Here is a 25,659-nt window from a genome sequence, read left to right on the forward strand (position 1 = left end):
TCTTGGCAGCCAATGTAGAATTGACCATGAGGGGTCCAGCCAGCCGCTCCAGGCTCCTGCCTTCATTTAGCACCTGTAGAATGTGCACCTGGCTCCACACCAGACACAGGGTGATGGGACAGGCACCACCCTTCATGGGCACATCCCACCATGTGGCTCCATATCCAGTCTGCTGCCACCCTCACACCTGGCAAGGGCAGGTAGGTGGTTGGACAGGGTGCAGACAGCTATCTGGGGGACAGTGTGCTATTTTCTGATTCAGAAAACAGAAAGGGAACAGAATATAAGGTAGAAATAGGAAGATATATGCAAGTTGTCTACAGGTCTAAAATTGAGATATCTGGGCTTAAAACGAGATTCAGGAAACGTGTGCTCACAAGAAACAGATAGGGAATAATGTGTGAAGGAATTTCATGCTCCCTCCTAGATGGATTCTCCTCTAAGGGAGTTTGTATTACCTCTTCTGCCAGGTGATGTCAGGCAGGTGCACTCAGGAAAAAAGTCTGACATGGGAGCAGAACCCAGGAAGGATGTAGTTTGGAAAGGAGTGGCACACAAGCTGATGGCCCCAAAAATGCTGTGGCAGACACTGTCTCAGACAACAGCAGCCCTGGGCAGACTCAGATTCAGTGGAAAAGCAAACCCCTGATCATTCCCTAAACAGTGACCCCATGACTCCAAAGACAGGATCCCCAACCACCCCCCATTGGCTCCATTACCCTAAAGGGCAAGGACACCAAACATGACCCATAGCCTAATTAATGTCGGCCCAGAATGCTCCCTATGGTAGACTCTTGTAAATTCCACTGGTCTAATCACTCAGGCATTGCTGATTAACTGATGACTGCTTAGTGCTGGGTTCCCAAGAAGTTCTTACCTTTCAAACTATATGCAGGACACAGACTCTCACATGACCAAAGAGGATACACTATGACACAAGCCACAGAGAAACCAAAACTGACATCAGGATCAGGGCTTTATTCTGCAATATGGAGCAAACATGCTTTGTCCACCTGCCCCAGACATGAATCGTTACTACTCAGGAACTGGCCGGCAATGCCCCTTGTGGACCCCTTGCAGGGTTATAAAGACAAACCAGAGCCTGAAAATTCTTTCTTCTCTTAAACACACCCATATTATTATTTACACAATTCATTTTTATACTGGTATAAAAAAAATATATACTAAAAATTTAACACTAAACTAACTTTATTATATTTTTTCCCTCTTAAATTTACTTGCTAAATATCTTCCCTGTGCCGGTGACTTCTGCTCCTTAGTTTTTTGGTGTCCACTGTGTCCTTATCCTGTGTAAAGAAAATAAAACAGTTCTTAAGTACTTTAAAATAATGATTTTTGTAATGAAACCTGCTCTAAAAAATATGCAAATTATTATTAGAATTTGTGCAGGTCCTTAGTTCAAAAAAATTTATTGTGAGGTTAGAGGTTTGTTTTCAGATAAATCACCTTAAAAGTATCATTTAGAAAACATAAATTCAACCTGGATTAAAAATCCGAATCTCCTAAACCAAAAGCACACCACCCCAGGGGACAATCTCGGGACAGAGTGTGACCTGAGCAGTCCTGCAGTGAGTCTCCTCCAGAAGGGCGGGGAGACGGAGCATCACTTTTAAGCAGATCAACTCTAAAGGCACAAAGATGACTACAGCTGTTCAGACAGAACCTCAGCCCTGGGGTCTGCATGCTGCTGAACACAGACTACTCCCCAAACCCACAAGGAAGAGCAAGTGTGATGTAGACATTCCTGAGAAGCAGCACTATGACAAAATCACACAGTAGTGAAACAAGCCTAGAATTCAAGACACAAAGCTTGGTGTGAGTGAAAGATCTAGATGTACTCATTTGTCCAGTTCTAGAACCTGTAGTCAAAAGGCAGGGAGCACTAAGGGCCCAGCACCATGATAGCAGAGGGTGGGTACATGGTGGTTGAGTCCCGCTCTTCCAGCAAATAGGTAGGGACGGACCCCATCACGTGTCTTAGATGTCCACAGGCCACCTCACCCACTTGCAGCTGTTCCTTCAGGACTCTAGGGTGAAAGGGACACTAAACAAGACCCCAGGTGAATGCAGGTCAGAGTTTTGACCACTACTCCAGCTCACAACAAATGAAATTCCTGCCTCTCCAGGTCACACAACCTTTCTCAGACCAGTGAAGTCACACATCCATGCTGAGCTGTGGCCACAGCCCTGGTCTCCAGAGTCCCCTCCTGGCCCCTCCTGGTGGTCCTTCCTCAGCCTCAACATCACTTACCACATGAGACCATCTTTGCTTCTCTCATCAATGCCAGGACGTGCCCCCCCCCCGCCCCCCGGTCAACTTTCCACCAGCCCTTGGTTCCTGCCTGCGTCCCCTAAGGGGGAAGGAACACAGAAAACGTGACCAAGTTGGGAACTTGTACCTGGAGCAACCTACTTCTTACAGAAGCAGTCTGGGCCTCTGGACAGCCAGAGCTGGAGCCCATGGTGGGCGCTGGTGAGAAACCCTGCAGAAGCCCATCACGGTGTGTTGGGAGTCTTCGTGGCTGCTGGTGGGCCACAAGGAAGAGGCCAGAGTGTCCCTGACAGAACTGCCAGGCCTGGCTCTCCCTTGGGCCAGGCTGCTGTGGGGTTAGGATCATCCCAGGGAGAACAGCGGTGGCTTTCACTCCTCAGCTCCACTCTGATGAAGCACAACCTTCCACACTAGAGCGTGTACGTGTTTGCAGCCCGACCTTTTGGGTAAAATTGGCGCCGAGGGCCTCTGTTAAGCTCGTGGGGCTACTGAGGCCTGCAGGACCATGTCTTGCCACCATCAGGTGGCTTCTGCTTCCGGCCAGCCCCTGGCACAGCTTCTGACTTACAACCTTTTCCTGGACATCACTCTCTCCTGAGCCTCTCCTCCTCCCTCTCTGGAACCTTCTATCAATACCCCCACTAGGGCTTCCTGCCACCACCAGAGGCAGGAGTCTTCCTACCCAGCTCACTGATGATCTTGGGGCATCTGGGAGTCTGACTGTATCATCCTTGGTGGTATCAGCTCAAGCTTCCTGGCTTGTCCAAGGGTGTGCCAGTCGGACACCTGCACCTGACATATCAAGGTGGCCACTGCTACCTTCTGTCACTGACTGATCTCAGGATAGGCCAGTGTTAGGTCCAGATTGTGTGTGCTGAGAGCAACTCTGAGGCCACTCACACACACACACCCCTCCTGTCCACCCTGCCCTTTTTCGTATCTATTCATTTTACCTTTGGGCGGAGGGTTGGAGGACAGGTCTCCCTGGCCTGGAGCTCTCAATCCTCCTGCCTCAGCCTCCACAGCAGCTGGGACCACAGGCCTCCAGCTCAATCAAGGATTCTCCAGAAGAACACTCATGAGTTTAATGATACACTGTGGGTTATTCAAATTAGAAGTAGCTCCAGTAGGTAGGACAGATATTGTCCTAACTCTCCTGGGAGAGTTTTATGGACTTCTTTTCCTGGGGAAGGGGAATGTCACACCCACTCCCCTGCATGGAACTTAACACAGTGCTAGTTGCCTTCTGGACCCCCCAGCCTTTGTTTGTTCAGTGTTTCCAAACAAGGGTCCAGACAGGACCAGCTTTCCTCAGCAAGTTTTGCAGAACCCAGGAGAGACTGAAGACATTCCCTACCATCTGAGTGAGAGCTATGTCACAAGCAGTCACACAGTGGGATGACCTGGTACATTCCCAGCCCATCCTGAATGAAGCCTTCCATGACCTGCATTCACTATTGGAAGTGGAATTCCCAAAGAAAATACAACTCAGGACAAACTGTGTGACCTAGATTAGTACTTCTAAAGTTTTAATGGTCAGCTGGTAACATGATGTTATGTATATGCTTCTCTTTGGCCTTTGCAACACTGCATAAACACACCCATTCTCTGTGTATGTATATAATTAGTTACCTTTAGGTTTTCTGCACATCTCTTGGCACCTCGATTGACTCTCTGCTCAGATTCACTCTCCAGACTAGGCTGCATGCCTGGTTTTCTGGACCTCAGACACCTGAAGTCTGAATTTGCAGTTGCTCCTTTCTCTTCCTGGTTCTTCATGGGGACTGCCACGCTTCTCTCCCTCACTTCCTCCTCTGCTGTGTGAGGCTGGGAAATTTGATTCCGAATTCCAGCTCTCAAGCACGCTCTCTTTCCCCTGACTTTGGCCCTGGACTCTGCTTTCTCGTCTCCATCACCTGGGCTCTGCAGCCCCACCTCCTGGGAGAGTTCCATGGGCTTCTTCCCCTGTCTCTTTATTTTCATCTTTTCTGCTGATACAGTGATCTCTGGTCTTGGCTCTTCTCCTTCAGTTGTATTTTGGTGTCTGGTTCGCAGCAAAATTCCCTAAAGAAATGAAAAACCGTAAAACAAAATTTTGAAACTTAGTAAAACAAATCTTAAAATTTAACAGAAAAAAATTTTCAAAAGGAAACTGACATAAAAAATAAATCATTTGCATATTTCTCATTTTCTTATTTCTTTTTTAAAAATATTTTTTAGTTGTCAATGGACATTTATTCTTTATTTATTTATATGCAGGGCTGAAAATCGAACCCAGTGACTCACACATGCTAGGTAAGCTGAGCCACAACCCCCGCCCCTCAATTCCCAATTTCTAAGACACTAGTTATCTAGGATATTCAAGCTAATGCTTTGCAACTTTGTTCCTATAGAAATGATCCCTACTGATAAATTACAAATTAGAAATTCAGAATAAACTTCAATCACATTGCCTAATATAACGTGCCACATTTAAATGCTACTGCTTACATCACAGAGTTGGCAAGTGAATTGCTATTTCTTAATGGTCACACTAAAGCACAGGGCAATTCAGCATTCCTGGGGGATGGCTGCGTGGCAATCTTACAGTTCCTCTTCTCAAGGGTACACATGCAGTATAATATTCTCCTCGTTGTTAAAATACTGTCACACACTCTCCTTGAACCCTGCCCTGCCCTTGCGGGTATTTTAAACATGGAACGGAATTATCCACCTGTTTTATCATCAATTTCTCAAACTGAATATGAATACGTCATGCACTCCCTGAAAAACCGCTAAGGTTGAGTCATCATTTTGATTGGTACTTTTCAAACTCAGAATTAGCCTGTTCCCTCCATGTATCCCCCCAAAGACCCTTGTCTTCACCCTATAATAGTTATTAATCGTGTTTGGTAGACACCCCTGCGGTAGAGATATCTGCCCACTACTACACAAGAAGGAGCTGGCCCCAGACGACCCGGGGAATACTTAACACTGCCATTACCTTATCCGCAGACGCCGAGTCTTCTGCTTTGAGTTTCCTCTTTCCAGCTTCCCTGCTGGAGTTGTGATCTTCTACAGGTTCAATTCTGTTTATTAAAATTTTTAGATCCTTATTGATTATCAAGGGCTCAGGAGATCTGCCTCTCTCCCTGGGAGCGGCCCTCTTTTTCCCGTGGACTGCCTTGGCCTGCACAGTATCCTGCAGCCCAGTCTCTGAGCACCGCACCCCGACTCCTGAGAGAAGCCCATCTGTTCCAGATTTACCCATGGGCAGGGACATGTTGCTTCTGCTCTGCGGTGCTGCCGAGTGTCCTTTGCCCTCTTGGTCTTCCACTGGCTTTCCTTTAGGGGCCCTAAGGACTCTTGAGCTCGTCAGCAGAGGCTTGGCTCTTTCAGCTGTTTGCTCTGGAGTGCTCTTCCGACTATGAGCATCATGTTGCGGTCCCTCAGAGGGACCTGGTGCTGGGATGGGATCTTTGGAACCAGCCAGGTCCTCCGGGGGCTGGCCCTCAGCTGCCCCTCGCAGCCGCCTGATGCCAGTTGCTCTTGCTGCTGGGGCCCGGGCCTGCTGTGCAGACCCCTCGGAAGCTCTGCTGCCTTGGTCCTCACCTCCTGGGGCCGTGCGCGTGTGCCTGGTGGCCCGTGATGTCCGCGTTGGCTTCCTCACTGCCGGGGGCTCCTCTTTCACCTCTGCTGTCCGGAGCCGTGTCCTGGGCAGTGCCTTTGTGCTTGCTGGCGTGTGCCCTGGTTCTGGTTGTGGAGATCTGCAGGGCGATTCTGTGGTCTTCTCGTCCCTTGTGGATCCCTCAGAGGGACCTGGTGCTGGGATAGGATCTTTGGAACCAGCCAGGTCCTCCGGGGGCTGGCCCTCAGCTGCCCCTCGCAGCCGCCTGATGCCAGTTGCTCTTGCTGCTGGGGCCCTGGCCTGCTGTGCAGACCCCTCAGAAGCTCTGCTGCCTTGGTCCTCACCTCCTGGGGCCGTGCGCGTGTGCCTGGTGGCCCGTGATGTCCGCGCTGGCTTCCTCACTGCCGGGGGCTCCTCTTTCACCTCTGCTGTCCGGAGCCGTGTCCTGGGCAGTCCCTTTGTGCTTGCTGGCGTGTGCCCTGGTTCTGGTTGTGGAGATTTGCAGGGTGATTCTGTGGTCTTTTCGTCCCTTGTGGGTTGCTCAGAGGGGCCTGGTGCTTGGATCAGTTCTTTGGAACCAGCCAGGTCCTCCGGGGGCTGGCCCTCAGCTGCCCCTCGCAGCCGCCTGATGCCAGTTGCTCTTGCTGCTGGGGCCCGGGCCTGCTGTGCAGACCCCTCGGAAGCTCTGCTGCCTTGGTCCTCACCTCCTGGGGCCGTGCGCGTGTGCCTGGTGGCCCGTGATGTCCGCGCTGGCTTCCTCACTGCCGGGGGCTCCTCTTTCACCTCTGCTGTCCGGAGCCGTGTCCTGGGCAGTCCCTTTGTGCTTGCTGGCGTGTGCCCTGGTTCTGGTTGTGGAGATCTGCAGGGCGATTCTGTGGTCTTCTCGTCCCTTGTGGGTTCCTCAGAGGGGCCTGGTGCTGGGATAGGATCTTTGGAGCCAGCCAGGTCCTCCGGGGGCTGGGCCTCTCCCTCAGCTGCCCCTCGGCGCCTCTTCCTGCCACTCGTACCTGCAGCAGGATCCAGTTTCCTCTTTACAGGTTCTTTGAGCACTTTGATATTTTTACTATCACCTTTGGGTTCTGGGTGTGTGTGTACGGGTCCCCCTGAGGTCCCTGCTACCTCTCCCTGCACTGAGATCTCCTCTGTCACAGGTGCTTTCCTGAGCCCTGCCCTGGGCTGTCTCTTTGGGGGTGCTGGGGCTGCCACTGGCTCTGCTTCTGGGGATTCACAGGGTATTTTCGTGGTTTTTCCTTCCCCTGCCAATCCCTCGGTGGGGCCTGGTGCTGGGATCGGTTCTTTGGAGCCAGCCAGGTCTTCCAGGGGCTGGGCCTCAGGTGCCCCTCGCAGCCGCCTGATGCCAGTTGCTCTTGCTGCTGGGGCCCTGGCCTGCTGTGCAGACCCCTCAGAAGCTCTGCTGCCTTGGTCCTCACCTCCTGGGGCCGTGCGCGTGTGCCTGGTGGCCCGTGATGTCCGCGCTGGCTTCCTCACTGCCGGGGGCTCCTCTTTCACCTCTGCTGTCCGGAGCCGAGTCCTGGGCAGTCCCTTTGTGCTTGCTGGCGTGTGCCCTGGTTCTGGTTGTGGAGATCTGCAGGGCGATTCTGTGGTCTTCTCGTCCCTTGTGGGTTCCTCAGAGGGGCCTGGTGCTGGGATTGGATCTTTGGAGCCAGCCAGGTCCTCCGGGGGCTGGGCCTCTCCCTCAGCTGCCCCTCGGCGCCTCTTCCTGCCAGTTACTTTTTCTGTTGTGTCCAGTTTCCGCTTTACAGGTTTCTTGACCATTTTAACACTTTTATCATCACCTGTAGATTCTGCCTCGGTGTGTGCAGCATCCCCTAAGATTTGCTTTGGTTTTATCACTGGTGAGAGCTCTTCCTTCTCCTCCACTTTCTGCAGACTTGTCCTTGGCCGTCTCTTTGAGGATGTCAGAGTATCCCTGGGTTCTAGTTCTACAGATTTGCAAGGTGCATCTGTGGTTTCTCCAGGAGTCTTCAGGTCCTTGCCACGGCCTGGTGTTTGGAAGAGCTCCTGGAAGCCAGCCAGGTCCTCCAGGGGCTGGGCCTTTTCCTTAGGGGTGCGTCGTTGTCTTTTCAGTCCACTTAGGTTGTCAGTCAGGTCCAGTTTCTGCCTTGGAGTCCCAAGAGCTCTGGCACCTTTCTCCTCCTGCACGGGTCCTGTGGGTGTGTGCATGGCTCTGCCTGGTGACTGTGAGAGCTCTTCCTGCTCCTCCAGTTTCCCCACACCTGCCTTAGACCTTCTCTTTGTGCTTGCTGTTGCTCTGACACCTTCTGACCCTGTAGATTTGCAAGGTGCATCTGTGGTTTCTCCAGGAGTCTTTGGGTCCTTGTCCCACCCTGGTGTTTGGAAGAGCTCCTGGAAGCCAGCCAGGTCCTCCAGGGGCTGGGCCTTTTCCTTAGGGGTGCGTCGTTGTCTTTTCAGTCCACTTAGGTTGTCAGTCAGGTCCAGTTTCTGCCTTGGAGTTCCAAGTGCTCTGACGCCTTTCTCCTCCTGCACGGGTCCTGTGGGTGTGTGCATGGCTCTGCCTGGTGACTGTGACAGTTTGCTGAGTACTGAGAGCTCTTCCTGCTCCTCCAGTTTCCCCACACCTGCCTTAGACCTTCTCTTTGTGCTTGCTGTTGCTCTGACACCTTCTGACCCTGCAGTTTTGCAAAGCGCATCTGTCCTTTCTCCAGGAGTCTTTGGGTCCTTGTCCCACCCTGGTGTTTGGAAGAGCTCCTGGAAGCCAGCCAGGTCCTCCAGGGGCTGGGCCTTTTCCTTAGGGGTGCGTCGTTGTCTTTTCAGTCCACTTAGGTTGTCAGTCAGGTCCAGTTTCTGCCTTGGAGTTCCAAGTGCTCTGACGCCTTTCTCCTCCTGTACTGGTCCTGTGCGTGTGTGCATGGCTCTGCCTGGTGACTGTGACACTTTCCTAAGTGCTGGGAGTGCTTCCTTCTCCTCCACTTTCTGCAGACTTGTCCTTGGCCGTCTCTTGGAGGGGGTTGGAGTATCCCTGGGTTCTGGTCCTGTAGATTTGCAAGGTACATCTGTGGTTTCTCCAGTAGTCTTCGGGTCCTTGCCACGGCCAGGTGTTTGGAAAAGTTCTTGGAAGCCAGCCAGGTCCTCCAGGGGCTGGGCCTTTTCCCTGGGTGCCCTTGGCTGCCGCCTGCTCCCTGTTACCTTTGCTGCTGGGCGCAGGGCCTGCTGTGCAGGTTCCTCCAAAGCTCTGATGGCTTTATCATCACCTTCCGGCCCTCTGGGTGTGTGCGGGGCTTCCTGTGACATTTGTGTGAGCTCCCTCCGCACAGAGGTCTCCTCTTTCACCTCCACTTTCTCCACACTTGTCTTAGACCGTCTTCTTGTGCTTGCTGGTGCCCTGACTAGTTCCAGTCCTGTAGATTTGCAAGGTGCATCTGTGGTTTCTCCAGGAGTCTTTGGGTCCTTGTCCCACCCTGGTGTTTGGAAGAGCTCCTGGAAGCCAGCCAGGTCCTCCAGGGGCTGGGCCTTTTCCTTAGGGGTGCGTCGTCGTCTTTTCAGTCCACTTAGGTTGTCAGTCAGGTCCAGTTTCTGCCTTGGAGTTCCAAGTGCTCTGACGCCTTTCTCCTCCTGCACGGGTCCTGTGGGTGTGTGCATGGCTCTGCCTGGTGACTGTGATAGTTTGCTGAGTACTGAGAGCTCTTCCTTCTCCTCTACTTTCTGCAGTCTTGTCCTTGGCCATCCCTTGGAGGGGGTTGGAGTACCCCTGGGTTCTGGTCCTGTAGATTTGCAAGGTACATCTGTGGTTTCTCCAGTAGTCTTCGGGTCCTTGCCACGGCCAGGTGTTTGGAAAAGTTCTTGGAAGCCAGCCAGATCCTCCAGGGGCTGGGCCTTTTCCCTGGGTGCCCTTGGCTGCCGCCTGCTCCCTGTTACCTTTGCTGCTGGGCGCAGGGCCTGCTGTGCAGGTTCCTCCAAAGCTCTGATGGCTTTATCATCACCTTCCGGCCCTCTGGGTGTGTGCGGGGCTTCCTGTGACATTTGTGTGAGCTCCCTCCGCACAGAGGTCTCCTCTTTCACCTCCACTTTCCCCACACTTGTCTTAGACCGTCTTCTTGTGCTTGCTGGTGCCCTGACTAGTTCCAGTCCTGTAGATTTGCAAAGGACATCTGTCCTTTCTCCAGGAGTCTTTGGGTCCTTGTCCCACCCTGGTGTTTGGAAGAGCTCCTGGAAGCCAGCCAGGTCCTCCAGGGGCTGGGCCTTTTCCTTAGGGGTGCGTCGTCGTCTTTTCAGTCCACTTAGGTTGTCAGTCAGGTCCAGTTTCTGCCTTGGAGTTCCAAGTGCTCTGACGCCTTTCTCCTCCTGCACGGGTCCCGCGGGTGTGTGCATGGCTCTGCCTGGTGACTGTGACAGTTTGCTGAGTACTGAAAGCTCTTCCTTCTCCACTTTCTGCAGACTTGTGCTTGGCCGTCTCTTAGAGGGTGTTAGAGTACCTCTGGGTTCTGGTCCTGTAGATTTGCAAGGTGCATCTGTGGTTTCTCCAGTAGTCTTCAGGTGCTTGCCACGGCCTGGTGTTTGGAAAAGTTCTTGGAAGCCAGCTAGGTCCTCCAGGGGCTGGGTCTTTTCCCTGGGTGTCCCTGGCTGCCGCCTGCTGGCTGTAACGTTTGCTACTGGACAGAGGGCCTGCTGTGCAGAGTCCTCCAGAGCTCTGACTGCACTGCCACCCGCTCCTGACGCTCTGCCTGTGTGCCTGGCTTCCCTGGGGGTGTCTCTGAGCCTCTCTGGTGCAGGGCACTCTTGTTTCACATCTACTCTTCCTTGCAGCGTGTTGACTTGTGTTTTTGTGCTGGTTGAGGTTCCCACAGGTCCTGGTTCGGGGAATTTGACTAGCAATCTTTTTTTATCGACTGCCATAGACTCTTCAATATGTTTTGGGGTTTGGAATAGTTCTTTGAAGCCAGCCAGGTCTTCTAGGGGTTGGGTCTTTTTCTTAGGAGTTCGTGGCCCCCTCTTCATTCCAGTTCCATACACCACTGAGTCCTTCTTCTGCTCTGGAGTTCCCTTCAACACCCCAGTGCTTTCCTCATCTCCTCCTGGCGCTGCGTGTGAGTGTGTGGCTGCCATTGGCAGGTGGGCGCGCTTCCTCAGTGCAGAGGCCTCCTCCTGCACATCCACCTTTCCCAGAGATCTCTTGCGCTGTCTCTTCCCACTTGCGGTGGGAGTTGCTGGACTGGGCAGAGGAGTTCCACAGGGCAGTTTAGTGGCTTCCTTTTCCTCGTTCACTGTTTCCTTGGTGCACCCTGGTGTTCGGGGCAGCCGCTGGCTACCTGACGGGTCTTCCCAGGGTCCTACGTTGAGTGTCTTCTCCGGGTCTGTGAGGCTGGCTGTGGGTTCACTCTTCAGGCCCCCAGTTCTCGATCTCCTTCCATCTGTCACCCTGCCACCCTTTCCTTCTGACTGGGCACTTTCCTCTCGGCCCCCCTCCTGTCCTCCCCAGGGCGTCTCCCTCAGGCGTCTTCCAGGGAGGGCCCCGGCAGCGTCTGCTCCTGCTTTGGTCTTGCTCTCCACAGGGGACACCTCTGCATTTCTGAGCTCCACGGATCTTCTGAGCTTGTTGGCACTGGATACCGTCTTCAGAGGCTCTGGTGAAAACTCTGGAGTTCTCATCTCAAAATGAGTCATTGTACCGATGTTCCTGGGAGTTTTCTCTGTGTTTTCAACTTTTCTAATACTCTGCCGTCTTAAGGATGGGCTTGCAAAACACGTCTCAGATGGTTCTTCTGCTGTTTTCTGTGTACTGGAGAGCACATTTGATCCTATAATAAAAGTATATTAGCTATTATATTTATTGTTTTAAATCAACTTAGTATTTTATTCTCAAGAAATATAGTGTCTGAGCCAACAACCCAGCTTCCTCTCAACATTCTAGGAATGTGAGGCTGCTAATATGGACATAAATCTGTCTTATCAGTGAGCCATGTACCCTTAAGTGTAATGTCACTGGTGATAAAGTGGGGCCATCATTAAGTGGTAGTTAGGGTTTGTAGTGATTACTTGGGGAAAAGTGCCTTATGATGGGTCTTCTGAAGGCTGCCATGCCAGGGCCACAGACCTGAATATAGGCAATTATATTTTTTCAGATATCAGAAACAGCTATTTCTTGTCTTAAACCATTAATGAAGTTAATTAACAAGACTTCTACCCTGTATGCTTGGGGTCCATATTATGCAGGAAACATCTACATTTCAACACCAGCGACATTCTGAAGGGTAGCAAGCTGCTCCCTCCGTAGCAGGGATGCAATGACTAGCACCAAAGGAAAGGGGGAGACAGACTGATGCCTCCTGTCTCATTCTCCTGGGGCTCCTCTCACCCACACAATTAGGAAGGATAATTAGTACACAAATCACTATCTTTCTCCTCTATAATCCCAATTATTCTGAATATGAGTAATTCATAAGTATGAGAGCAAATATTCTTTTCTGCCTTATCATTCTCTTATAATACATAAAGAAGCTAAAAGTGTGTGAGAACCCTTGAACTTATTAGCTATTTCTATCTACGTGGTAAATGGATGCAGTGGTAGTTCACAGCCAACAGGAATCTCTGCTTGAACAGAGCAGAGAAGGCAGAAAGGGTATTTCATCAGGGGCCTCTGCTGTGAAGTAACACTAGAGCGTCTGAAAGTTTAGAAATTAAGCCATCTGTAAGTTCCCAATGCATGACAGTCTAGGAGGAAAGCCAACCAACCCGAAATCTCCAAAGTGAGGGGCAGAAGTTTTCCTCCTGAGTTAGTTACTTGAGGCTTTTTTCCAAGCAATTTCTCTGAACTGGAAAGAGTGCTGGGAGATGTGGTTGTCCTTTGTGTCATCTCCTTCACTGGGGTCTTGAACATTTCAGTGAGCCCTGGTAAGTGAAAACATTTTAAACTTATTACTTATGTACAATTAGCTACCCCAGTTCTCATACAAAACAGACTAAATGATAGGAGGCAAACTCCTAAGTCCCAGGACTCCTAGGACTCAGGGTCTCATTAGCTATTAATAATGTGCTCATTTTAAGAAGAAGTCAATGAGAAAACAGGTGGATACAGCTTCTCCTCTACCTCTTTCTGACAGGAAAGGAAATCAAATGAGGTATTTGTCCTCTATGGTCTTCCAAACTAGTCTGCAAACAAAAGTGCCGGCAGGACAGAAACTGGTGGTGGGCATGTTCCCTCAGGGTCTCCCCCGAGGCATCCAGGTCCCAAGGGCCTGCTGCTTCCCCAAAAGTTCTGGTTCCTCCAAGATTTTGCATACAAACAATATCTCCCTCACCTTTTAGAAAGTGACAGGATGCTGCCCATTTTTAGTTTGGACAAGTCATGGTATGTATTTTTAAAAATCCAAATAGCATTGCATCCCATTTTAACACCAAAAAAGCAGTAGTGACATCTCAGAAAAAGAAAGTATACAGTATCTCATGTGTGAGATTGCACTCCTCTTCTCCCTGGGCTGGAGCCACGGAGAGGGAACCCGTATTCCTGGGCCAGCACTCTCTGCAGGACAGTCTGGGAAGCCAGCTGAGGCTCCCAACTGACCCAGTCCTTCACAGAGGTCTCCTTCCTCTCAGCCCTCCAGGCCTTCCCCAAAGCACCCAGGGCCTAGGTCCAGCAGTTACTGTTTCTAAGTGGACAGCAACACCCAGGGGTGAAACTGCAGGACTCCTAGAAGGGTCTTGAAGGAAGAAGTGCTTGGGACAACCCAGTGTCCTAGGCACAGAGTATTTAAGATCTCATTTTTATCTTAAAAGGGGCCGTGGGGTGGGGGTGGGGGGTCCTATTAAAATAAAAGGCAATGGGCAAATCTGACCCAGCTCTCCTATGCAAGTCTATGGGCATTCCACAGAGCAGCTCACCTTCAACAATACCCGCAAGATACCAAAACCCAGCTGAAAGTGAATAAAGATCAGTAGAGAAGGGGGTAGGGACCAGGAGAGGGAGGATAGGAGGGAAAGGACAAGTACTGGGGACTGAAATGGAGCAAACTTATGTTCCATGTTTTTATAATTATGCTAAATCAAATCCTAGTGTTATGCATAACTAAAAAACAAAAAATTTTCAAATTATAGGTTGATATATAAAAAGAAGTACTTTTGAGCTGTTAAAAATGTACATCAGTATCCTATACATATTCACAGTTTACAAGTATACATATATACATTCACCTACTGTTTTTGTTTTGCTCTTTTTAAAGATAAATGAATTGATCCAAGTATTACTCTTATTAATGTACTTTGCATACTGAGCAGTACAATGACTTTCAATTCCCAAAATAAGGTTGTACCCAGTCAATTCAAAACTCAACTCCCTCCTGAGCTGCACAGTGGAAACCACTCATATACCATGTAATATGGAACCTAAAATCTGCTTCCTCGCCATAGCTGTGATCTCTAAGCAAGTCAGCTCACACCTTCACTAAGAATGTGAACAGTGTGGAAGCATCTGCTCAATTAATGGTCTAAAGACCCTCCTTGTAGGTTCTCCTAGAGCCTTTCTTTCAAGATACAGTTAAGTTTCAAAGAAAGAAAGCTTTGCTTGAAGAAGCAAAGCACTGCTCAAAAACACCTGTTCCAGCTCCGCCAGGAGCAGCCACAACAACTGCACAGCAAAGGGAACTAAGAAAAGGTGGCCTTCTCCCCCCAAAGCACTTTCAGTTCCCTGCTCCAATGCTGCTGTCCGGGAAAAGGCATGCAAAGCACCTGCCATGTTCAGAGGTGCTTTCTGGAGGACACAGGATCCCAATGTGCAGACATGGCCTTGTACTCCCCACCAGCTTCCCGTCATTGACGTCTCTGACCCTGGCCAGCTGCCTCAGTTGTTGCTCTATGATGGCACGCACAGCAGATGAGCAAAGGTGGCAAACAGCATCAGAGTCACAGTCAGGACACCAAGAGTTACGATCACAGGAACTCTGGCTACTTTACCTGAAAGGTCTTCATTATAGTCCATTTTCTGACTGAAGACCAAGTTGTTCAGCATCCTGTAGGGCCGAGCAGGTGCGGTCACTTTTTCAATCTGAGCCTTCCCTATTATTATGGTACAAGGAGAGTTTGCATGGCCCGTGCTAAACTGATGGTGAACGGGGCCTGTGGGCTTCTGTGGAAGGAGGTGAGAGGGACAAAAGAGCAGAGCATGAGCAACACTTCAGGCGCCCTGAGCAGCAGCAGATGTGCATAGGCCACCCACAGGAATCTCCTACCTTGGGAGTGTTGGGTCTTCTCTGTCTTCTGTGCACCTGCCTCTGGGGGCCATGCTTCACAACTTTTGTTTGTGTTTGCTTTGCACCGAGTTTAACTACATCTGCCCATGATTTTGCAACTGTCAGAAAAAAGATGGTGAAACTTAAACAAAAACTGGGACTAATTAATGAGGAAAAATGACCTTAAAACACATTCTCCAACCCAACACTAACCAATGAGGTTGGCCTCAGAAGCACCGCTTCTCCTTTTGGAACAAATCATCTGCAAAATGCCGTGTTGGCTTCGGCTAATAGAAGTCCTCTTTGAAGACAGTTGGCCACTCTTCCTCCCCGCTTTCTTGGGAGTGTCTTGAGGGGACTTGTTGCCACCAGAGGCAGCCGAGGCCTTGCCTGATCGGCATCTCTGATCACCTGGCCCTGCTGCAGTTATTCTGGGACTAGCAGCTGGGGACCCTGTAGACACACTCTGTGCTTTCACTTCCCAGCGGACTCCTGAAGACTCTGTTCCTGGTGACACAGGCTGTTCCTGATGGGAAGAAATGGTCATGAGAAACTTTCCCCCAAACATAACATCTCTGTAAGGCCTGCCAAAATGTTTTCAATGAAGAATTTAAGCTGTTAAAATCTCAAAGCACCCAATGTTTAAAGCATTGTCTTAGAAGGTTAAGGCAGAGCTGAGTTTGTCCCATTCACTGAGGGAAAGAAAATGGAGACAAAGCAGAAATCCAGTCGGACTTGAGGCATTCCCAGAGGAAAGATGGAGGGACAGCCTGCTGAGTGAGATGACCCAGCTCCGAGCTCTGTCCTGGCCCAGCCGCTGCAGGTGTCTGGTCATGAGACTGCCCACTGCGAGCCAGGGTAAAACAGGAAGGAGAGAGGTGGGCCTTCCCACTTCTTGTTACTAAGAGAAAGTAAAGCCGGACAGTCCTGGCTACAGTGAGCCACGCAGTCCCACTCCCCAGGGGCTGAAGACAGGGAGGGAAGCAGAGCACCAGTGACAAAAATGCCTACAAAGCTGACTGTGCAAAAGAGACAGATTTACCAAAGATTTTCCTCCTTCCCAGTCAAATGCCCTGACTTTACCTTCAACCCTGAAGAAAATGAAATGATCCTGTGGCTATGAGTCAATGAATCCAGAATCTTTTTAACTGGACATCTGTAGTGTGACCCAGGTGGGTCTGTGGCACAGGTGTATATAGGCACAGGTGTCAGGGGTCTTGAGCTCCAAAAGTAAAAGTGTCACACACACCCAACCCACTGAGCCACCTTACAGCCAACTGGGAGCTGATGTCTACCTTCCCAGACCAAATAAGATAAGTGACTGAGTGCCGTAAAAGCTTATTGATTAGAAGACTGCAGATCTGACTGGTCACTCTGCTTAGAGCAGCATCTGGGCAGGAGGTGTGTCCCTGTGAGCACTGCAGAGAACGCCACCGACTGTCCAGCTTACCTTGATGATCTTCTTCAGGACAGCTGGACTGTGAGCTGCAAGAGACTTCCTCTTGGCTGGTGTCTCCCCTTTCTTGAGAGGGGTATTAGGAGGTAAGTTTTCATCAAATAATTCAGGTCTTAGACGACCACCAAAGGACACGCGCCTTCTCTTCAAGGACAAGTCCTCACTCTTGTCTAAGGAAGGACAGCAGATGTGAAAGGGGCAATGAATAAACCTCACAGGATGCATGATTATTTCAAACTACTATTAAAATCTAACCAATTGGAACCTGACACCTGGGTTCTTCTGTAACCTTATTGAAGCCAAAGCTACCCTGAGACTCCCTAAAATACCTCAGGAGGAGCAACTGAGACAGCAAGTGGCTACTGCACAGTACAGAGCTTTTCTCTAACACTGAAGATAGTGACCAGTCTGTACCAGTAGCTGGCACTGGGGCAGAGGGATGATGGACAAACACTAACAGTGGCCAGAGAGAACTTTCTAAGACACACATGCTTGGGCCTGACCCACACCTACAAATAGTGAGCAGAATGTGAGCCATAAAAACTTATCCGGGAGGTTCATGTGACCCAGCCCCCCGGCCCAACCTCCTGAACCACCCATCAGCACAAATCTCTGACCAAGTGAGGAGCCCCTGTAGGAGGCTTAGTGGACAGACACAGTATATTTTAGACACTCCCCACCCACAGTGGTCCAGCTGCAGGAGCGGGACCCTACAGCGTGTAGGAAGATGCCAGAGCTCCACTCCTGGTATTAAAGACACTCATTCTGGGACTTTGGGTTGTTAGTTGCCCCACTTGCAATAGGAATATAAGAACACTTCATGGACGTTCCTCCCTGTGTCAATGGCTACAAAGCCCAACACCTAGTCCAGTGTTTATAACACAGTTCTTGGAAGAGACTCTGAGAACAAAGCATTAATCCCTGAGAGCTACCACTATGTTCAGTGATTCTCACAGGGTTTCCAGGGGTTTATTCCAACCTAATGCATAGGATTCAGTAAGTTGTAGTTCAGAACTGAACCCTAGATCAAAAGCAATTATAAATATTCCCCTTCCTATTTTGTGATAGAAGGAAAGAGAACCACATGCTTTTGGGTTACCTATCTCAGGTAGCCTGTGCATACTTCCCTAACTAGTGCACCTTCCCATTGTTGCTTGCTACAATAGTCCAGGTCTTTAGACTCATCTGTACCTGAAATGGAAACATGCCTCGTCATTGCACCCTCGGGCTTAAGTAGGTTCCTCACCACAAAGCTCATATTTATTGACAGTCTCATTAGTATCTCTATATACGGTAGATATTAAACTTTGGGGGAAAGTAGATTTATCATTAAACAAACTTACTAATGGAATCACCAAAGTTGCTGATATCAACTGAACTAAGACCAGGTAACCCAGAACAAATCTGTCCAGCTGCTGTGCCCAATTTCTCAGGCTTATTGAAGGACTCCTTTTGAATCTTCTTTTCAACTTGAGTGAGATACTGAGTTAAAAAAGGCTGGCTCTGGATTTCTGCGGGCAGCACTTCCATATTTGTAGGAACACTCCTCCTGCTTCTAGAAGAAAGATTTTCCGGCTTTTTGTTGAGGTTGGCAGTGCCTTCAGCTTTGATTGGTGCTTGATTTCTAATTAAAAGCTTCCCAGGAGTACGTGTCACACCAACTGCCTTGACACGGGCACTTTCACTGAGAGTCACACGCAGGTCTTCATTCTTATGTTCCTGAGCAAAACTTGGTAGCTGTGGACACGGCACAGGGGCCTTCCCTCTGGTCATCTTAGAGAGAGGAGTGCTGGTACCCACAAGCCTCTTGGAGGCCTCCACAGGCTCCAAGTCACTTCCCTTCTCAGTCTGGCTGGTCTCTGGTTCTGGGAAAGGGTCTTCCTTCATGGGGGTGCTTCTCCCAGATTTCCGTCTTGGTTGACTTGACAGCACCAGCTGGGGCTCCCTCTGCAAACCACCAGTGCTTTCTCTCTCTGCTGTGCCACCACTGTGTGCTCCTGATTTTCTGTGGCATTGTACATTTTGTCCTGGTGGGTTTGCATCCAACTCCTCCTTCATCGACTGATAAAGCTTCTTAAAGGGGGATTCACTTCTCTTGCTGTTGTCAAAGCACTGCGCAGAGGCAACAGACCTTGGTGTTCCATGACCGCTCACTAACGTTACTCTGGGCTTTGCCTTAAAGTCCCCAGAAGAGGTATCCCCTGCATTTCTGCCATCCTGCCCCTGATGTTCTGAGGACCGAGCGCTAGGTGGTTCTGGGTCAGCACCATCCAAGGCAGAACTGTGTCCTGTGATCTCCTTGGCATACTCCACAGGCTTTCCCCAAGCATTTCTTTCCATGATCTTTGAATGGGCTTTGGAATCTTGCTCTTTCCCATCTTGACAATAAATTTTGAAATAAGAAACAGAAATTCAAGATTTTCTCAATGATTAAAACTTGTAGATTATGATTTAGTATCATAATTGTTTCAAATTGCCTTATAACCTTGCTTTTCCCTTAGTCTACAAATTATTTACTGCCTAAACTCTGTAAGTCTTAAGATATTAATATTTTGATTCAAATAAATAAAAAATCACATTAGCCTCCAATCAGGATGAAGTGACAATAATCTATTGAATGACTCAGAATTAAACTGACAACTGAAAATTCAATTTATGTGAACTTGGACTCTACCCTAAACTCAGTAACCCATCAATTACTAGGAAAACGGTGACAGCTCTGCCCAGGCTTGATGGGTCACATGGCACACCTCCTAGAGTCTCACACTTGTGCCCCCATTAGCCCTCCCCTTGCCACTGTGCAGTGGTCTGGCCCTGAGGATCCCAGAAGTGAACCCAACCAAGTACAAACCAGGGTCAGCTGAAGAGCCAGCTCTCGAGGCACGCCACGCTGGTCCCTGTGCATTGGGAAAGCAAGAACAATGATTTCAGTCCTTCCTAAATGTTGGTGGTCATCACAATGAAAATACTCTTTTTTACTAATTATCTTCTTTGCAAAGCTGCTCCTTTGACATTTGAGACTTTGAGAAGCTAGTGGTCAAGACACATCTTAGCTGGCTTTTAAATAAGAGCAAGTGATAGAATAAAAAAAACAAACCCCAGGCATAAAATGACTTAACTTAAACCTCAGAAAGATTCTAAAACTTCAAGTGATGGCCCAGTATCATATGAGAGAGGAATCAAGCTAAAATCGAGCATCGTCTACACCTATTCACCCACCCCAAGCAGAACTATTGACCACAAGCTTCAGCAGAAATGGGTCCAGGACCTGTGGGTGAACCATGGCCACAAGCATGTTCAGTGCTGTCACCTGGGAGCCCAGGTGAAGGCACAGTGGAAGCAGCTCAGCCAGGGGCACTGCAGCTGCAGCCTGTATTAGACTCCCACACACCCTGGCAGCCCAACAGGAAAGAAATAACCATGACATGTATACAAACCGCAGAAGCCTGATAACTCCAGAGGAAAAGTGTATCACCTGGAATACTAAGAAAATTCCCAAATGCTATTACCAAAGGCAAAGAGTCTAACCGCTTCACTGAGTCCCTTCAAGTTTGATATTTAACACTTTCTAAAACTATCTATGAAAGATGAGTTTTATTTTATTTCCAATCCAAAATGGACCAGAATCTTATGACTAAACAACAAAAATGAACTACTAATAAAATTTAAAATATGTATGATATATATAATCCAATTTTTGTGCAATTTTATTGATAGCCATAAAATCCCTGTCAAATTACTATAATTTTCTCAACATATGCAACTTTAATACTTATTTATTTTAATCACAGGTGACAAGTGATACAGACTGCCAAGGAGTCCAGTCCATAGTTCCATAACTACTTGGCTTACTTCTTTACACCTAATAACAAGTTGGATAACGGCTGGTGTGTGGGATAACCCCCCAAAATAGTTTGCAGCACAGGAGTGGATGAGCTCCCGACTCAATGAGCAATCCCCATTACCAGGCCGTGGCAGAGGTCTTGAGCTTAAGTGCCTATGGCTAACTGCAGAGGCACTTAAAAAAGTTTCCAAACCAACAACTCCCACCTGGCCCCACATAAAGCTGCTCTTGAGCAGCTTCCCAAAGAGCAGAAAAGACAAATTCTCAGGACACATCCTAGAGCTGCTGCGCCCCACAAAGTCTCCAAGCACTAAGTCTCCAAGCACGTGACCAGAATCGTGCTTAATAAGCTGTGCCCCTTGTGTACCCATCGTGCACTGACAGTCTCAGATAGCCAGGGCTTCTCACATGGCCTCTCCCTGGGACTGGCTTCACATCACACAACAGGAAGCATCTTGGTTCTCACGATTTTTACATGATTACTTTAGACACACAGATGGATGAGAATAATGAGAGGAAGACAAAAGCTACTATGAGGCAGTGCAGATTCCAAGGTTTATGTCCCTGTGTCAGGTCTGCTCCACCACAGGCTTCCAGGAAGAGCACAGCATACTAGAGGAGACGTTCTGGCCAAAAGCATAAGACAATGCAGTACCCTCATTCTGAATCACAAAGAAACAGTTTTAGATTATTTCACTGTGTCTAAGTTCAACTTGTTTTCATATCTTATTTTTCTACTATAGCCAGAAAGCCATCCTCGCTGATTTAAAGTAAAAAAATCATTTGTCAAAATGCCTATAAATGATTTCCTATCATCAAAGAAGAATCAGAGCCCAAATCCAAATGGTCCTTCCCATCACCTGTTCACGAGTCCTCCCAGGACTTTCAGTTGACTTGCTGCCATTCTGTCGACTTTCATCTTCATACCTACAGCACAGGGAAGGATGGCAGAGTTAGTCTGGGATTCACACTCTCTAGCTGAAGCCTCCATATTGGGTCATGTGCAAGAAAAAACTTCAGGCTCTGTTCGGAACATTACCTTATACATTGAAATGAACTTAGAGCTGGAAAAGGGTTTTCCACTAGAAACTTGAATCAATTTTCTCAGGTTTCTTTTGGAACACTGTTGTCAGAGGTGGGAACCCAGATTAACTCCTACTGACTGGCCTGGGAATGGCTAGACAATCTCTCTGAGCACCTCTGTGTGAATGAATGCCCACTGAATAGGAGCAGAACCGGCTTCCTCTCCCCCACACTCCTGGAAGCCAGTGAACAGCATGAAGCATACCTCCAGCAACCCGGAGGTAACTCGCTCTTCATGGAGTGACACACTTCAGGTGAACATAAAGCTGTGACTTCACTTCAGGGAACTGCAGGGCTGTTTCAGAACACCATGATCATCTACTCCCACTTACTCTGTGCCTAGGATCTTAGTGGGATTCCATAATTGTTGTGACTGATCTGAGATCAAATCCATGGAAGCAATCCATTATTCTACATGATAAAAACTTCAGGATTTGTGAAAGAGCCTGATTTGAATTTTGATCCTACCCGGATTAAAAGTCTTTAGGTATCTGGAATGGTTTCTCATGGTATCAGAGGGCTGAATCAAATCCTTTTCCCTACGGCCTGTTTCCCTAGCACTGCCATGAGTCACCATAAGGGTGTCTTCAACAGAACTTTGCCGCTCTCAGCCATGGAGGCTGGAAGGCCAAGACCAAGGGTTCTATAGCTATCTATGAATGCATTCTGCTTAAAATGAAAAGCAACTAAAAAAGCACAGTTTCACAACATTCACAAGAAAATAACAGCTTCCTTTAAGATGAGTTTACCTATCTTCCACCTAATTGTGTGCTCTGGAATGCTGGAATTCCATCTCATCTGGGTCCAGTGTCACTCCCAGAGACCTATGCTTCTAGATTATCAAGTCTGCAAGTGAAGCCTGAAGCCCTTCCACATCACCACCATCAGGAGGAATCACAGCCGAATAGCAGCACTGTCCACAGTTAATCAGAGCAGGCCTTTTGTTGTTAGCTGAACTAATTTCTACCTACCTGAAAGAACGGTCAATAATAGTTATTATATCTCCATGCTTTAGCGGTACAGGTTCTTGAATAGCAGACCCATTTACTTGTGCTGGATTAGTGGAACTGAAGTTACACAATATTGCCTACAAGTGTAAAAAAAAAAGGGGGAAATACATAACTAATGACAAGAAAAAAAAGCAAATTAAAGTTTCAAAAATCAACTTCCAAAAACCCACTCACTTACCTTCTGTTCCTTGATTTCAATTTTGCAGTGTTGTTTTGACACTACAGGAAGCTGGATACGAATGTCACATTCGGTACCCCTTAATATAAAAGAGTTAAGATTTTTTTTTGGTTGTTGTAACTCCTTAAAAAATCATCCCAAATTGTCAAAACAAAACAGAATTGGACTAATGTGCTTGATCTATAAATGTAATGACCAGGAATAACAAAAAAATAAAATAAAATAAAACAATGCAGTGCAAATGGTCTTCATATTTTGCAAAAAGTTTTTACAAATGTTGCATAAAAAGCTATCTGAAATCTTTAAAACTTAGAGTACTTAATTTTTTTGGTGGGGGGGTACCAGGGGAACTTCACCACTAAGCCACATCTCCAGCCCTATTTTGTATTTTATTTAGAGACAGGGTCTCACAGAGTTGCTTAGTGCCTCGCTTTTGCTGAGGCTGGCTTTGAACTCACCATCCTCCTGCCTCAGCCTTCCAAGCCACTGGGATTAGAGGCATGTGCCACCAAGCCCAATAGAGTATTTAATTAGAACTGAAAAATACTACAATACAAATTTAATTACCCTTTACAAAAATAGCTATGCTTATAAGACTTTATTGCTTTGTGTTTTTAAGTAGTTTATGTATGATTAAAGATTTAACCAACCCCAAAGTACAGTATTTCCTGCTAGCAACCGCCTGTGCTTTAGCTTCTTCATATAAAGAAAGGTTACTTTAGTGTCCGGGTCAGTGTTGTTCAAACAATGCACGTGTCACCCTGTGCCTGGCACATAGTCATGTCAAGTGTGAGCTCTTCACTGTTGTTTTAAAACTACACCTTACTAACAGATAGATTCAAAAGTCTCCTAACATCAAAAATCCTGATAGGCCAGCAACAAAAAACAATATCTAGAATCAACTGTCTGTGCACAGAAAGCTGACATGGTGGCAAAGCACAGAAGGAAACCCTAAATGCCCAGTGCTGGGGAGCCTCTGGTACTGCACTCCCTCTGGGGTTTTAGGAGTGGACAGACTTTTATTTCCTGTAGGGGCTCCACATGAACCTCCAGGCTCAGCACAGCTGCATCTATCACAGCACTTATGTACTGCTCTAAAATAATAAAAACCTGAAAAATCTATGCTGCAATACTATTTATAATAACCAAAATGAATGCCATTCAAGACTGGACTTTTTTTTTTTCTTTTGGAGATTAAGGAAATTAGGCAAAGTGACAGCTTCTTTAAAATCAAGAAGAGAATTTGAATTTTAGGTACCAGAACATTGCAGCAAAGAAGAACTTTTTCATTAGAACTGGATTTTGTTGGCAGAACCCATTAGTGCTTCTTTTTTTTTAGCTGTTGATGGACCTTTATTTTATTCATTTATTTATATGCTGTGCTGAGAATCGATTCCAGTGCCTTACACATGCTAGGCAAGCCCTCTACCACTGAGCCCCAGCCCCAACCCTAGTGTTTCTTAATGTCAACACTGCTGTTGACATTTTGGGCCAGAGAAGCCTTCAAGGTTGGGCTGTCTTGTGCATTTCCTAGTAACCCTGCCCTCTGCCACATATCTTTCCAGAAGTGACATGGAAAAATGTCCCCAGACCTTGCCCAATGGCCCCTGAAAGGTAAAATGGTGTTGTTTCTCAAGAACCACTATTATTCACTGATTTTAAATCCAAATCTCCAGCGTATCTTTCTACTAGACATGTACTCATGATATAGATTGATCACCTCTCATGTGCCTTGTCCTAGGTGCATAACTAATAAGAAGACAGCCCTTGCCCTTGGAGCCCAGACTTCCAGGAGAAACAAACCAAAAACACTAATCACCGATGTGATAATGCTAGGAAAAACATGTGTTCATTAAAGGCTGGCTTCCAAACAATTTAAACAGAGTCTTGAAAGACAGAAAGGAATCACTCAAGCACAAGAGTAGGGGGAATAATGCAGCCATCAAGTTCAAACTTTTAAAAATACCAACACAAGTAAGAGGTTGGAATGCCTCAGGAAGATGGTGAGAGATGAAGGAATCCAGAGGATGGGGTGATGCCAGAGTGCAGGACAGGGACCAGACAGTGGGAGGTGATCCTATCACACACCTAGAGGACACCTTAGAGGGTGAGGGGGTGCCATTAGTAACTGTGTGCATCGTTCCGGGACCAGGGATATTACTGCACCCAAAGAGAGAGCCAACCGCTGAGGAGTTTCAGAGCACAGCAGCAGGTGTGGGGGAGGCTTTCCTTAGGGCTTTTATTTTTCGAAACAGAGCAGCAGCCCAGTGAATGCTGAGGTCCAGAGCAGCCAGGTCGTGTCTACTGGGAAGGGACAGTGTCTTTTAAAGACAGTCGGGTTTAAGAATCATCTACACCTCTCTGCACTGCAAAATATTTATCAAACCAACTGCAAAATCTGTTTGATCAAAAATGCACATAACGCATGTCAATCACACAGCACATGTACCAAGGATATAGTCAGCCTTTCCCTAGCAGATCAGCACGGTCGAGCAGCTGCCACGTCCGGGAAGCGCAGCGACCCTGCGCGCGGGAGCCGCGAGCCCTCCACCCGCCCAGGCCGGCGCGCTCACCTTCCGAACAAGCAGCTACTGAGGCTCAGCGGGAAGTGGGCTCCGTCCGCCCCGCTCCTCTTGATGGTCACCAGGCGCCCCGCGGGCCGCATTCTACCCTATCTGTGCGCCGGGTCGCAGGACCCAGGATTCCAACTGCACCTGCGAAGCTCGCCGCGTTCCCTGCAGAAAAGGTGGGTGCTACCGGTCGCGGCTCAGAGTGGCCTACAGCGTGGCGGCGACACCCAGGGCCCAACCCCGAGGTCCGCGGCCAAGACGTCTGCGCCGGCCGCCGCGGCTGCGGCCCCAGCCACCCGAGTCCGGCCTGCTCACCTAGCGCCGTCTGCGCCGCCCGCAGTGCGCGGCAGGGGAGCGGGACGCGAGCGGTGTCCACTCGCCCCCGCGCCGCCCCACTGCCGCCCGCCGCCGCCGCCCG

General features: G+C 48.6%; 1 protein-coding gene across 3 annotated transcripts; it reads right to left on the reverse strand.

Moving 5' to 3' along the window:
• Positions 1-958: 958 nt before the first annotated feature.
• Mki67 (marker of proliferation Ki-67) lies at positions 959-25,659 on the reverse strand. Of its 3 annotated transcripts, XM_046448813.2 has the most exons (15): positions 25,557-25,659; positions 25,245-25,406; positions 22,672-22,750; positions 22,455-22,570; positions 21,261-21,327; positions 19,408-19,453; positions 17,900-18,934; positions 16,551-16,726; positions 15,314-15,626; positions 15,101-15,219; positions 14,826-14,997; positions 12,612-12,767; positions 5,277-11,677; positions 3,926-4,357; positions 959-1,307 (listed from the first exon to the last, which is right to left on the reverse strand). In XM_046448813.2, the coding sequence occupies exons 2-15, from the start codon at positions 25,334-25,336 to the stop codon at positions 1,242-1,244; spliced, it is 9,270 nt and encodes a 3,089-aa protein (XP_046304769.1). In that variant the 5' UTR covers positions 25,337-25,406; positions 25,557-25,659; the 3' UTR covers positions 959-1,241. The 3 variants fall into 3 exon arrangements, with proteins under 3 accessions (XP_046304769.1, XP_058436727.1, XP_058436728.1); XM_058580744.1 differs by lacking the exon at positions 25,557-25,659 and having other exon boundaries at positions 25,245-25,508; XM_058580745.1 differs by lacking the exons at positions 17,900-18,934; positions 25,557-25,659 and having other exon boundaries at positions 25,245-25,506.

The sequence above is a fragment of the Marmota monax genome, unplaced genomic scaffold (genome assembly GCF_021218885.2).
Source record: "Marmota monax isolate L192 unplaced genomic scaffold, Marmota_monax_Labrador192_F-V1.1 WCK01_AAM20220418_F8-fsc00076, whole genome shotgun sequence".
Classification (NCBI taxonomy): Eukaryota; Metazoa; Chordata; class Mammalia; order Rodentia; family Sciuridae; genus Marmota; species Marmota monax.